General features: G+C 34.5%; 1 protein-coding gene across 1 annotated transcript; it reads right to left on the minus strand.

The window, feature by feature from the left end:
- Positions 9,880–12,463, minus strand: LOC107624148 (protein YIF1B; the record flags this gene model as incomplete). Its single annotated transcript, XM_016326614.2, is given in 4 exon segments — positions 9,880–10,516; positions 11,449–11,600; positions 11,707–11,805; positions 12,288–12,463. Coding segments are annotated over 4 exon segments (810 nt in total). The 3' UTR covers positions 9,880–10,128.

A 12,789-nucleotide genomic window follows, 5' to 3' on the forward strand; every position in this document is an offset into this window, starting at 1 on the left:
ATAGTATATTAAATGATAAAAAAAACTCATATGAACTAGAAAATAAGATCAGTACTATTTTTATTTACTTCTATAATCTACTATTTTGTAAATCCTCTAAACTCGTTGAAGGATTTACGAACACTCTAACCTGTTTTTTACTACTAAACGTTACACCCTCACTTTTTCATCAATTTTTCTCTGGCAATAAACTACAAAAACACATTTTCAGCTATCTTCCTAAAACTCTCAACTTAACTATGGATCGATATACATGGTTCTCCTTTATTTATAACCTCTTCAGCACATAAATTATTCCATAGTCATGAGCTTTGTGTTTTTGAATGTAAATCGTCCCAGCCTAATGTGTCTTACCATAATAACACATAACTCGTGCTAGGGTTGAGGAGTGACTAGTTATACGTAAATCGTGCTAGGACAATGAGCTTTAGGGTAAAAAACGTAACTCACGGTGGCCTAGGACGATTTATATACCTTTTGTAAAACACAAAGGCATGGGACGATTTATGTGTTTTGAGCAATGCATTTCATGCATAAATCATCCCAGGTAACATGATTCATATATTATTTAAAACACAAAAGCCTAGGACGATTTATATATTATATGGTTTAGGGAAATCATGTTTTCGAAATCTATCTAGAAGAATCGAGTAATTTGGTTCCTCTATTAATTTATTTAAATAAAAAAGCCTCCACAAAATAAAAATATATTAAAAAACTAATTTCTATTAAAAATGAGTCCATAAAATATATTTTCACTACAATAAAACTCTTTTTCATTCTTTTAAATATGATTACTCATACAATATTAAATAAACCAACTTTTCTTAAATAAGGAAAATAAAATAACTAAAACATAAATACAACATATATTATTTATTTATGAAGTAAATACTAAATCAATATTCGAAATATTTTGATATTAACAAAATAATACCTGACTTTATTATTAATAAAATGGTGCTTAAATGATTTTAAAATTTAACAAGCGTATCCTCGTGCTCGTCGAAGTACATCTCCGATAAAAATGATGTTGAGCTAACCACCATTTTTTGCTGATATGACAACCTTCTTAAGCTAATTACTTACCTGTAATTACCAATTAAATTAAATAAATTCATAGGTAAAAAATTCCTAATTCACACTACGTTTACCCTAATTTTATAGGACTAATCTACGCTTATTACTACTTAATGTGACTAATTTTCTTATTTTTCACTCAAGAGTTAAACTCAAAGGTTACAAAAAGTGAGAAACGTTGCTCTCAAAGTTGGTCTAGGTGCCAAGGTTAACAAATCGACATGAGAGTCATTATTTATTGGAGAGCTTCAAGTAAAAGGCCTTGCAAAGAGCATCATCACGACACCATTGATGACGCCATTGACGAGGTAGGTTTCGCTTCTTTTCATTGTTGTAGCCTGTGATAGTGATTGAGTAATGGTTATTGAGAGCAATGGTTACTTTGTCCTTAATCTTACTATAATCATTGATTAATTAAGCTTTTGTGTTTGCTGTGTTAAAGAACCAAGGCTTTACCTCTGATTTATTCTTTCTATGTTCCTTTTGTCAATTTTCAGATGGATCGTCTTGTCTCGTTTATGTATCATCACATGGGTTTTTTGCAGAAGGATAGAAAGAGTAATGTGAGATATGATAAGGTTTAGTAACTGAAATACATAGGGTAAATGTCGAAACATGTAACTTATTTTTTGTTAAGGGATTATTTTTAGACTTAGGTTATGATGCATGAGCTTCTTTAGTTATTTTTTTTATTATTTATTTGAATAAAGATAGTGATTTTCTTATTTTAATTGAGATGTTTTGTGCTTTAATCAATGTAGCTTGGAATTGCTTTGTGCTTTGATATGTTTAATAAATTGTTGAAAGATTTTAGACAAAAACAAAGGAGGAAAAGGACAATCAAAGAAGTACCTGCGAGAACCAAAGAAGGTGCCATGCAAAAGGAAGCAACCTCCCAGGAAACCAAGAATTGAAGATAAGTGCAAAGAGAATTTGTGGATGCTATCATCCTGACCTCTTCATACTCGAGTGAGCATAACTTGAACTAAAAAAGTCCAAATGAAGCGGTTTTAAAGGCGTTAAAAAGCTAACTTCCAGAACTTTCCAACAATATATAATTGTTTATAGTGGACGTTCCGTTTAACCCACGAACGACCCTCATCTTTGAGCTCGAAAATTCAGCGCGAAGAAATCTAGCGTGGGACATGACCCACGCCCTCTACACGCCCTCCATGCACCAAAACACCCCTGAAAGTGCTCCATGAAGGCATGGGACATCCCCATACACCTAGCCATTCCTGCCACACCCAAAATACGTCTAAAACACCCCTAAACACACTCTTACACACCATGCAATACTCCAAACTCTATACAAGCATGGTATGCCACATTTCCCACACCCATACATGCCTTGTCACACTTGCCTCACCATTTTCACTCTCCATTCATCACTAACGTGGGACGTCCCCTACGCCATTCTTCACTCTCTTCACCAACGTGGGATGTGGGTCACGCCTACTCCACACCCAAGCTTCCAGGCACGAAGACGTCCAACGTGCCTCACGCCTAAACCTTCATCTTTCACCAACATGGGATGTTGCCCACACCTCCTCCATGTATGAAGCTCCACGTCCCACGTTGTGCCAAAGGCTAGCAGCCCCATCTTCCTCTCCACACAAAGACGTCGCATGTAGCCTTTCCTTATGTCCCATGTTGGGCCAAAGGCCAACAGCCCCATCCTCCATGCTTGCGAAGACATCGCACGTGGCCTTCCCACGTTGGGCCAAGCTCTAGCAGCCCCAACCTCCAAGTCCTTGAGCACGTGGGACGTTGCACACGCTAGGAACAAGCCAAGCCTCCAATTTTCAAGGGCGTGGGACCTCTCTCACTTGACCCACATCTTTGAGTGCAACACCAACCCCTGAAAGGTGTGCATTAAGAAGGCTACAAAGCCAATTTTCAAGCCAAGACTTAAGTGCAAGTCCATGATTTCAACAAAGCTACACATCAAGTTCTTAATTTCAATTACAAGGAAGATCACTAGTTAATTAAGAGTCATTAGAAAAGATTTTATTAGGATTTAATTTGATTCTTTTTTATTTAGTTTGAATTTAAATTTTAGATTTTGGTTTTAGGTTTTAAATAAGGACTTTGTCCAGGAACTTGGACATCACGTAACACACTACACCATACTTTAGAATCCTATTTTTTATTCCACCATAAGCAACTAATCTCCTTTGTTAAGGTTAGGAGTTTTGTTCATCTTTTTATAGATTATTAATTTAAGTGTTTTACTTTATTTGAGGTCTGTGCTTTGATCTAATCCATGATTGAGTTTTCGTTCTTCATCCCTAAAGATTTAGAATTGTTGGAAAATATTATGACTCCGTTTTGGATTCTAATATTGTTTTGGAAAATTTAATATTGGAATTAGCTTGAAAACTCTTTCTTATGACTTTTTAATTTAACTAGGAATAGTGTTTCAAAGAGTATGCGACACTTTGTGATTTTTAATTGCTCTAGTTTGAATAAGTGACATAAAATTTGGATTAGAAAACTTTTGGAAATCATTCTTTCTTGTAAGTTTCAATTGTTTAGAACTAGCTTGGATAAGTGACATATAATTCAACTTGAGGACTATTCTTGAATCTTATTTGAAACTAAATCAGATTTGTGCTTAACCTCTTTTCTTAATTGGTTGATAAAGGAATTGGCGATTAGTTAATTTAGAAGAAATTGGGTTGTCAAGGAATTGAAATTCAATTATATATGATTTTGATTGATCTCTGCATGCCTCAAATAAATAAACACAATGATTGTTTTCCTAGAGAGTGAACATCTCTAAAATCTTAACATTCTCACCATTATTATTTTCACTCACTGTTTGCTATTTTATTGCCTCTGTTTTCACATTTAATTCCTTCACTCCTTTGTTTCGATTTGTCTAATTTGAATTAGTCAACTAATCATTGTTGCTTAGTCATTTAATTCTCGTGAGAATGATAACTCACTCACCGCGGTATTACTTGATACAATTTAGCGCACTTGCCGAGTTGTGGCTTTGCAAAAATCTGCATCAGGTTACCTTAGATATAATGAAGTTTATTGGTTGGAACTTGGTCTAGATTTAGCCGAGGGGCTGAGGATGCTTAGGACAAATGCTGAAGTTATGAGGATGTGAGAGTGCTATGAAGAATGACAACACTCTGTATCTTTATTTTGACCACCTTATTGATGCCAATTCTGACATTATTGAGAAAAATGTGGTCTCTAATGTTAATAGTGAGAGTGTGTATGAAATTAATCAATCTGATGATAACGTACATGAAGATGATGTTACTAATAAGGAAATTGGTGAGACTAATGAGAAGGGGAATGAAGATACTGTTGAAGTGAATAAGGTGAATGAAGCTGTGAATGAGGTCACTGCTGTAGTGAATGAGAGGAATGTTAAGGTTAATGAATTGAATGTGTTGGATTTTTAGGCTCCTTTCTTATGTGGAGAAAAAGCCCAAATATTGGTATCCAAGCCTATAGATAGTTAAAGTTGCTGAGGATGTGCTAGAGTTGAAAAGAGAGGTCCCATTTTGTCAAAAACACAAGCATTGAGAGAGAAAGAGAAGAGAGAATACTATTCATGTTTTCACTAGAGCAGCAAACTTTGAGCATCTGTTTCTCACTCGTTCACCGTTGGATCGGAGTAAAATTTGGACTTCATATTCGCTATATCTTGTTCTTCACTCGGAATGGTAGAGATTTTGATTGGAGGTCTACAGTTGGAGAAATCAAGCTTGGACAGAGGCTCTATTTTTTTGTATCTTCATCTTTTTTGTTCTTGTTTATGAGCTTTGAAACTTGAGTTGTTTGGCTTATTGTATGCACGTTTTGTGCAGTAATTTGTGACTCTCTTGTACCCTATTTTTTTTTTATCATAGTGAAGCTGTTTCTTGATCTTGGTGACTCGTGGTTTTTACTTCTCACGTTGAGGAGGTTTTCCACGTTAAAAATCTTGGTGTATTAGCTTACCTCTATTTTCTTATTTGTGTGATTTTTCCGTTACTATTTGGTATTATTGTGCTGCTATTAGTACTTATTATGAGTGAGTATTATTGTTCTTCTTATTCTTGCAAGTAAGAAATTGTGTATTTTATTCCTATCAGAATGAAGGTGTGAATGGTGCTATGAATGAAGTTAGGAATGAATAAATGAAAATAATGAGACCAAAGTTGCAACAGCTCCAGAGAAAGGTGCTAAAAAATTTAGAAAGAGACATCCAAAAATATCTATAAACTTTTCTTGTTTGCAATAATATCTATAAACATAAATTTAAACTTAGCTTAACTTGTTGTTCATTTATGGTTGTATGATTTAAGGTGTTGTCAACTATGGAAACATTGCAATTGCTGCAGTATCACCTAATGTAGGTCCTACACTAGCAGCAACTACCATATACAAATTCCTCAGCAGCATCATCCTAAGTTAGCACAAGGCCTTTAACACCTACAATTATAAAGAGGGGAAGATCAACTTTTGTGAGAAAAAATTCAGTTTCTGTCAGAGAAAGAAGAAGCAGCTTTAGGAAAAGAATGACAACCACTGTAACCACCAACAAGCTTCACACCATCTGCAGTAGTTGCACCACCACCACCTCCTCAAAATAGGATTAAAAATGCTATTGTCAGACTTTCTATTGGGTTTACTCCTCCAATATGAACTAGGCCATTGAGTACTGTAGTCCCAAATAGTGGGATTGGACCTATGACACACAGTCCACTCGTTAGTCTACTGGTTAGGCCCAATCCTTAAGCCCTAGTTTTAGCTCCATTAAGGCCACCAAGTGTGACTAGAAAAATCATGATAGTAGTAAGCCAAGCTACCTAGAACAGGTTTATGGGGTTTATGTCTACCCATCTTTGAGGAGGAAGAAACAAGCTGACCCACCACCAACAAATCGATCCATCAATGACAACAACAATTGATAGTGGAATGTTATGCAACTTAGTAGTTTTTATTAAGTAATGTACTTTGGGTCTAGATTAGTAGTTTGAACTTTGATGTTTTGTGTCCTTTTTGGGGATCTTTTATGTTGTGTCTGGATGTCATGGGATCTTATTGGTATTTTGTGCCCAATTTTTGGGATTTTAGGTCTTCAATTGAACATTTATCTTGGTGGTGTGTCTAATTTTTTGGATTTTAGGTCTTCAGTTGAACATTTACCTTAGTGGTGTGTTTGGTATTTTGAACTAATTGAACATTAGCTCTTTAAATATCTTAGTAAGCAGGGTATCTATAACTTTTTTATTAGTTAAATTTTTGAGTAAAGTATCGTTTTTGTCCACAACGTTTGGGGTAAATCCCATTTATGTTTCTAACGTTCAAATCATCCTATTTGTATCCTTAACGTTTGTAAAAGTGATTCAATGTTATCCTGCCGTCAATTATACATCATGAGTGCTTTAGTTTGAGTTTTAAAAATCTCTTATTGAAGTTAGAATACAAATGTCTGGGATAGAATCGATGATCTATTCTGAAAAATAGCTCATCAAATGTTGAAACTAATTCCTACAACATTTACATAATTCACTTTTCTAGGGACATAATTGAATCTAAACACAAATAGTGGGTATAATATTAAAATCGAACATATTCAAGTGAGACCTAATTGAGAATGAATACATTCATGTGAGAATAATTGAAAAATATAATCTAATTTGTTAGTATAATTGATAGTAGGATAACATTGAATCACTTTTATAAACATTAAGGATACAAATAGGACGATTTAAACGTTAGGGACACAAATAGAACTTACCACAAACGTTGGGGGCAAAAATGATACTTTACTCTAAATTTTTTGTCTATTAAAGTTAATATAGATATCACATTATTTGCTATTTTGCATATTTTAATACTTCAATTATAAGTCATTTCTTTAGTTTGTAGCAATCATAAAAATAACAAATCATTCACACCCCAAAAAAAATTATTTATTCATCATTAATTGTTCTGCATCTCAATTATATTCATTCAATGTGTACAATACACATCCACTAAACCATTTATCTATTTAGCCAAATAAAACAGATTCACAGCCACACTTAATCCAATGAACATAAATGAAACTAAGAAGTAACTCAACCCTTCTAAGGTATTCATTCAATTCAGTCATCACAGGCAGCACTATTACCATCCTATCAAATTCCACACTATTAACACACTTGTCACTGATTTTGCCTTTTTTCTTCACATCTATATTGCACACCTTGCTATTTCTGAAAGATCCTTCTTCATCCAAACAATACTCTTGTATATCATCTAATCATTGAAAATACCTGCAACAAATTTGTTTGTTCAACCAAGACACAACGAATTCACAGATTAGATAAAGAAAGTGGAATAAGAAGAGAAAACGAAATAAGTAGACACAATGCTATGTCTTCACTTCATATGCACAGAATTTTGATTTTTACCTTTTACATAGGGCGTCGTAGAAACCATCTATCAGGGTTGCTAGTTGTCTTTAACTTCAACAGAACCACTAGGAGGCAACAAAAGCATGTTTCATCATAGGTTTTGCTCACAAGCTCTGACATACCATCCACTTCAAAAGCTTCAAGTGATGGGTTATTTCTCCCAATACCAAATTTCCCACGACGTGTGGATGAATTCATGCTTCAATCTGCAAATTTTGGGCAAAGCAAGCTCGAAAGTCCCAATTTAGGGTTCAGGGCAATGTTAGTGTGAATTAAGTATTTTTTACCTATGAATTATTTAATTGGTAATTACAGGTAAGTAATTAGTTTAAGTAGGTTGCCATATCAGCAAAAAACGGTGGCCAGCTCAGCATCCTTCTCATTGGAGATCTGCTCCGGCAAACACGAGGACACACTTGTCAAATTTTAAAATTATTAAGGTATCATTTTGTCAATAACAAAAGTCAGATACCATTTTGTCAGCACTAAAATCTTTCGAGTACCAATTTGATATTTACCTCTTTATTTATTTATTATTTGGTGCGGAACTGCGTATATACAGATTGGATCCACATATATTGAATATATTGATGTGATAACTATGATCCGATCCAATATGAATGCGAATCGGATAGAGATAAATACCATGAATTTGCGGATATGATCCAATTCATGAATACCCCTAGTATGAAGTTGAATGTCATTATCCTCTATCCTCTATGTCTTCCTTCATTCCTTCACCCACTGCCCACTATGTCTGAATTTCTCTCAAAATTCAAATCAATGCCATTGTCCACTATAGTTTTTCACTTCCAAAGCTTTTGACTTTAACACTCCAAACTAATCATCTTCTACTAAACCTCATTGTAAGATATTCCATTATCATCAGTATAAAATCATTTTTATATTACTGATGAATAGCAAAGATGAGGATTAGTCTCACATTGGAGACCCCATAGCTTCTGTCTTACTGTTTTCAGTTGTATTTGGCGTATTTTCACCTTAATAAATGAACATATATAACATACTGAAAGTCTAAAAAAGACTAATGTTTTATATAGGATTAAAAATACAAATAATAAAGAGTAAATACCCTATCCGGTTCTTGAGTTTTTTCCTGTGAGTCATAGCGCACCTTAATCATTCTTAAACCTCAACCAGGCCCACACCAATTAAGAAAAATGGACAAATCGACCCTTGTTACCAGATGACAAAAGATCGCCGCTGATATGTCAGGTAACAGTGCTACGTGTCACCTCCAAATGGTTGCAGGGACTAAAAGTCCTCAAAATTCCAACCTTGCACCTTTGTTTCTCCTTGGATAATGCACCCCTTTGTTTCTTTTCTTCAAAGTCTTCCTTCATTCACTCACTCATTTCCAATTTCTTTCACACAAACACCACTAAGCTTCTATTTCTTCATCAATGGCGGACACCATTGAGCTTCTATTCCTTCATTAATGGCGGATTTCACTGCCACCCCTTTCACAACCACTAAACCTCATTCTCCATTCACTTCAAGGATTCACCATTCAAAACCTTCTACCACCATCACAAAAAAATATAAACCTAAAATACCTAATAATCCATAGGAGTTTTAAGCAGGTAAAAATTAGGAACCATTTATATAATATATCACGTCATACGCATAAAAATTCAAATTTTTATTTGTTCAATAACAAAAAATAAATCTAGAAATTGTAAATGAAGAAGAAGCTAATGACTTCGGATTTTCCGATGAGATTGGCGACGATGGAGGTGGCTTCGAAGATGATGGAGGAGGTGTCGACGCCGTTGAGAGAGACGTTGGTGGAGATGTTGAGGCACGACATCATTTCTCTCTTTGTTCTCAACTGCTTCCAGTGAACTGAACAAATGAAGAGATGAACAAGGAGGAAGAAGAAGGGGTAGGGAGGAGGGTTTTTAGTCCCTACAGCCATTTGGAGGTGACACATGACACTGTTACCTAACACGTCAGCAGCAACCTTTTGTCATTGTCATCCGATAACAGGGGTTGATTTGTCCATTTTCCTTAATGGGTGGGGGCTAGTTGAAATTTAAGAATAATTAAAATGCGCTATATCTCACAGAAAAAAGGCCTTTAATTAAAATGCGCTATATCTCACAGAAAAAAGGTCAAGGCCAGATAGGGTATTTACCCAATAATAAACATATATAACCACCGTACTCATTTTTTGCTCGTATCTCTCTCTTTACTTCTGTTCACAAACTAAGAATCACATTGCACCCTTTGCTGTTTTTTATGGTAAAGTTGCTTAGACACATGGAAAGCTCTAAGCCAAACAGAACAGAACAATGTATGATATTGGCTGATTAGATGAAAAGTGAACAAGGTTTACAACTACAAAATCAAACTTCAGTGTGTTTTCACAATGGCATACATAATAATTTTATAAAAGAATGATGTTTCAACTTTCTATTGATAAGTACCAAAAAGAATAAGCATAAATGTGGAGAAGAGAAGGCCTGTAATTATGCATTTCTGTTAAGGTTTAATCCCCAACCAAACAAACAATGGGGAAACAAAAAAGCCCATATATTACAATTCTCCAGCATCAACAACCAAAGAATATTATCACTAAGAATTGCTTCTAAGTACAGTTAATCTATTCCCACTACAAAAGCCAGTTGATTGTAATGTTGCCAAGCCATGTGAACAATGGAAACTGGACCAAAGCAATAAACAGCAAGAGATAGTGGTGTCTGCTTGAATCATAACTTCTCACCTCTGCGAAAAGGACTCTCTTCATTGTTTTCACCAAGAATACTCCCATGCATAAGCAGGTCCACGGCATCAAAAAGTAGTAAGAGTAACCCAATATTATTCTTCCAAGAACGGCCAAACATATACCGGTGAAAGTATAACCAGCATATGCTATAATGTCTAGCAGTGGCGCTTCCCCACTGCCCAATGAAAGTAATGTTACTTTTAGCAGTGAAGCTTGCATAAACCAACCAAGCAATCCCTTGATGAATAACAAGTTCAAAGCTTCTGGACTAAACCTGGACATAAATATTATACAGTACCATTAAGAAACTTTGAGAAAACATGGAGAGAAGCTAGAGAGTGAACAAAAATGAGTTATACAGACTAAACTAAATTCTCAGTGTAACAAATCATAGCACAATCGTGAAAAAATTCTAAATAAAAATCATGAAAATAGAATTCACAATCTCTGTAACATCTAAGAAGCTCAAGACTTCTAATGCTTCCAATTAAGTTCTTACGGAATGTTAGACTGAAACATATTAATAAATTTTCGACTTAGGAAAAACAATTTTAGTACTTCAAACATAACTGGAAGAAGGGAAAAAAAGTCATGACACCTAGAAACTACAACACATTATACACTGATATGCCGAAGTTATTTGCAATGAAGAAAATTTCTAATGTTAAGCACTTTCAATATAACTTAGAGCATCATCTGTTTCATTGCACCACCACATAAGAGGTATTGTACTTCCTTCCCTGCCACATTATACCACACAACACACAGATCCTTTTCACATAATCATTTACCAACACTTTAAAATAGAGCAATTAAATTCATAATACATGGTTGAGACATTAAAGCCTAAAGGAGGGAAGTAGATTGATCATTTAAAATTATCCCTATCTACAATAGCACATTAGGCATTAGCTGATATTTTGGTAAAATTGGTTCTGAAAATGCAACCTCCGGAACTGCTGTCATAGTATAACCACGAAAGTTTAATGTAAAAACAATGCATCTTAAGCTATGCTTGCACTTTTCTTCCCAGGAGTACTATTTATTATGCAACATAGAGAAAATAATTGCAATATAAAAGACATGATATTTTACACAATCAGGTAATATAGCATCATAGTTAACCCAAACTTGATACTAATAGAGCATGCCAATACTGAATACTCTAGCATGAAAATGAAAGCAAGGAAGAGAAGATTCACGTACTTTCCATGAAGACCCAATGAGAGGCCCGCAAGAACAACATAGGTACCGAATGCCATTAATGGAATGTATAGATCTGGCGCGTTTATGTCATAAATTGGTGGTTTATAGGACAGCCTGCCACCAACTGGTTCAGTAATTCTAGTCCAATGACCCTGAACAAGGAAAAGAAAACAACAATATAACCAACAAGTACATGAAATAGGATAATAAAATGGAAACCCAAGGAAAGATGCAGGAGGGAGTGACATTACTGCTTACCCGATGCAGGAATGGAAACAAAACCACCTTCAATTTGTTCTTGACATAATGGTCATTAACTTGAAAGTAGTATTGAGGGTCAGAAAAGTATCGACTTATCTGCCATTTAATAAAATACATAAACATTGAATCCACATCTTTAGAGAGTATCTATAGTTAAAGTAAGCAGAGATAGAAAATCAAGGTATATAATGCTAATTATTTATTTATTTTTGGTTTATCCTTCAAAACTGAAAGTGAGAACATAAGACACATATGAAATAGACTGTAAAAGCAAATAAAAAAGAATCTCAAACTTTCATGAAAGTATGAAACTAAACTGAGAACTCTACACATTAAAGTGCCAATTACACATCGACTCTGAAAATCAACAGATAAGCACTACATACATTAGATCAACCACTTAGAGATGATACATAATCAAATGAATAAGCTTCAACAACATCATGTTTAGCTAAATGTAGTCGACTATATAGATCAACCGCCGCTATTTCTTCCCATCATAATGTTGAAATCATGTCCACAAACATCTAGTAAAATAAATTCTTTGCAAAGAACAATGGTAGAAGAATGAAACTTACATTGCTCTGGACATACTCAGAACTTGACCCTAATATTTTCCCTCCATAAGCACCCAATCCACCTCGAATGAGTCCTGAGCCGGCAACATTGAATGCACTCCCAAAAGGGTTAGGTTGCGAACTCGCCGGAGGCTGCTGTATTCCGGGTTGCGGTCCAACATTATTGTACATTCTTGCTGCAATTATCACAACAAAACAATAAGAAATTCAATGTTTTTTCTTTTTCTTTTTTTTTTTCAAATAATATCACAAATTGGTCGGTAACAGTTTTTTTTATTAAATAAATTAGTTTGTAATAAAAAATTCTGATAAATTAATCTTTAACTAGTATTTTTATCCATAATAACATTACAGAAATATAAATTTTTTCAAATTTTATCGATTTTGTTCTGATATTATAGATTATGACACAAAAAATTTATAAAATTAAATTACTTTTACAAAAACATTGTAGGAGACAAAAGTTTTTATCGACTAAAAAGGTCAGAGCCTTTGTAGATTA

This window comes from Arachis ipaensis, chromosome B10 (assembly GCF_000816755.2).
Source record: "Arachis ipaensis cultivar K30076 chromosome B10, Araip1.1, whole genome shotgun sequence".
Lineage (NCBI taxonomy): Eukaryota > Viridiplantae > Streptophyta > Magnoliopsida > Fabales > Fabaceae > Arachis > Arachis ipaensis.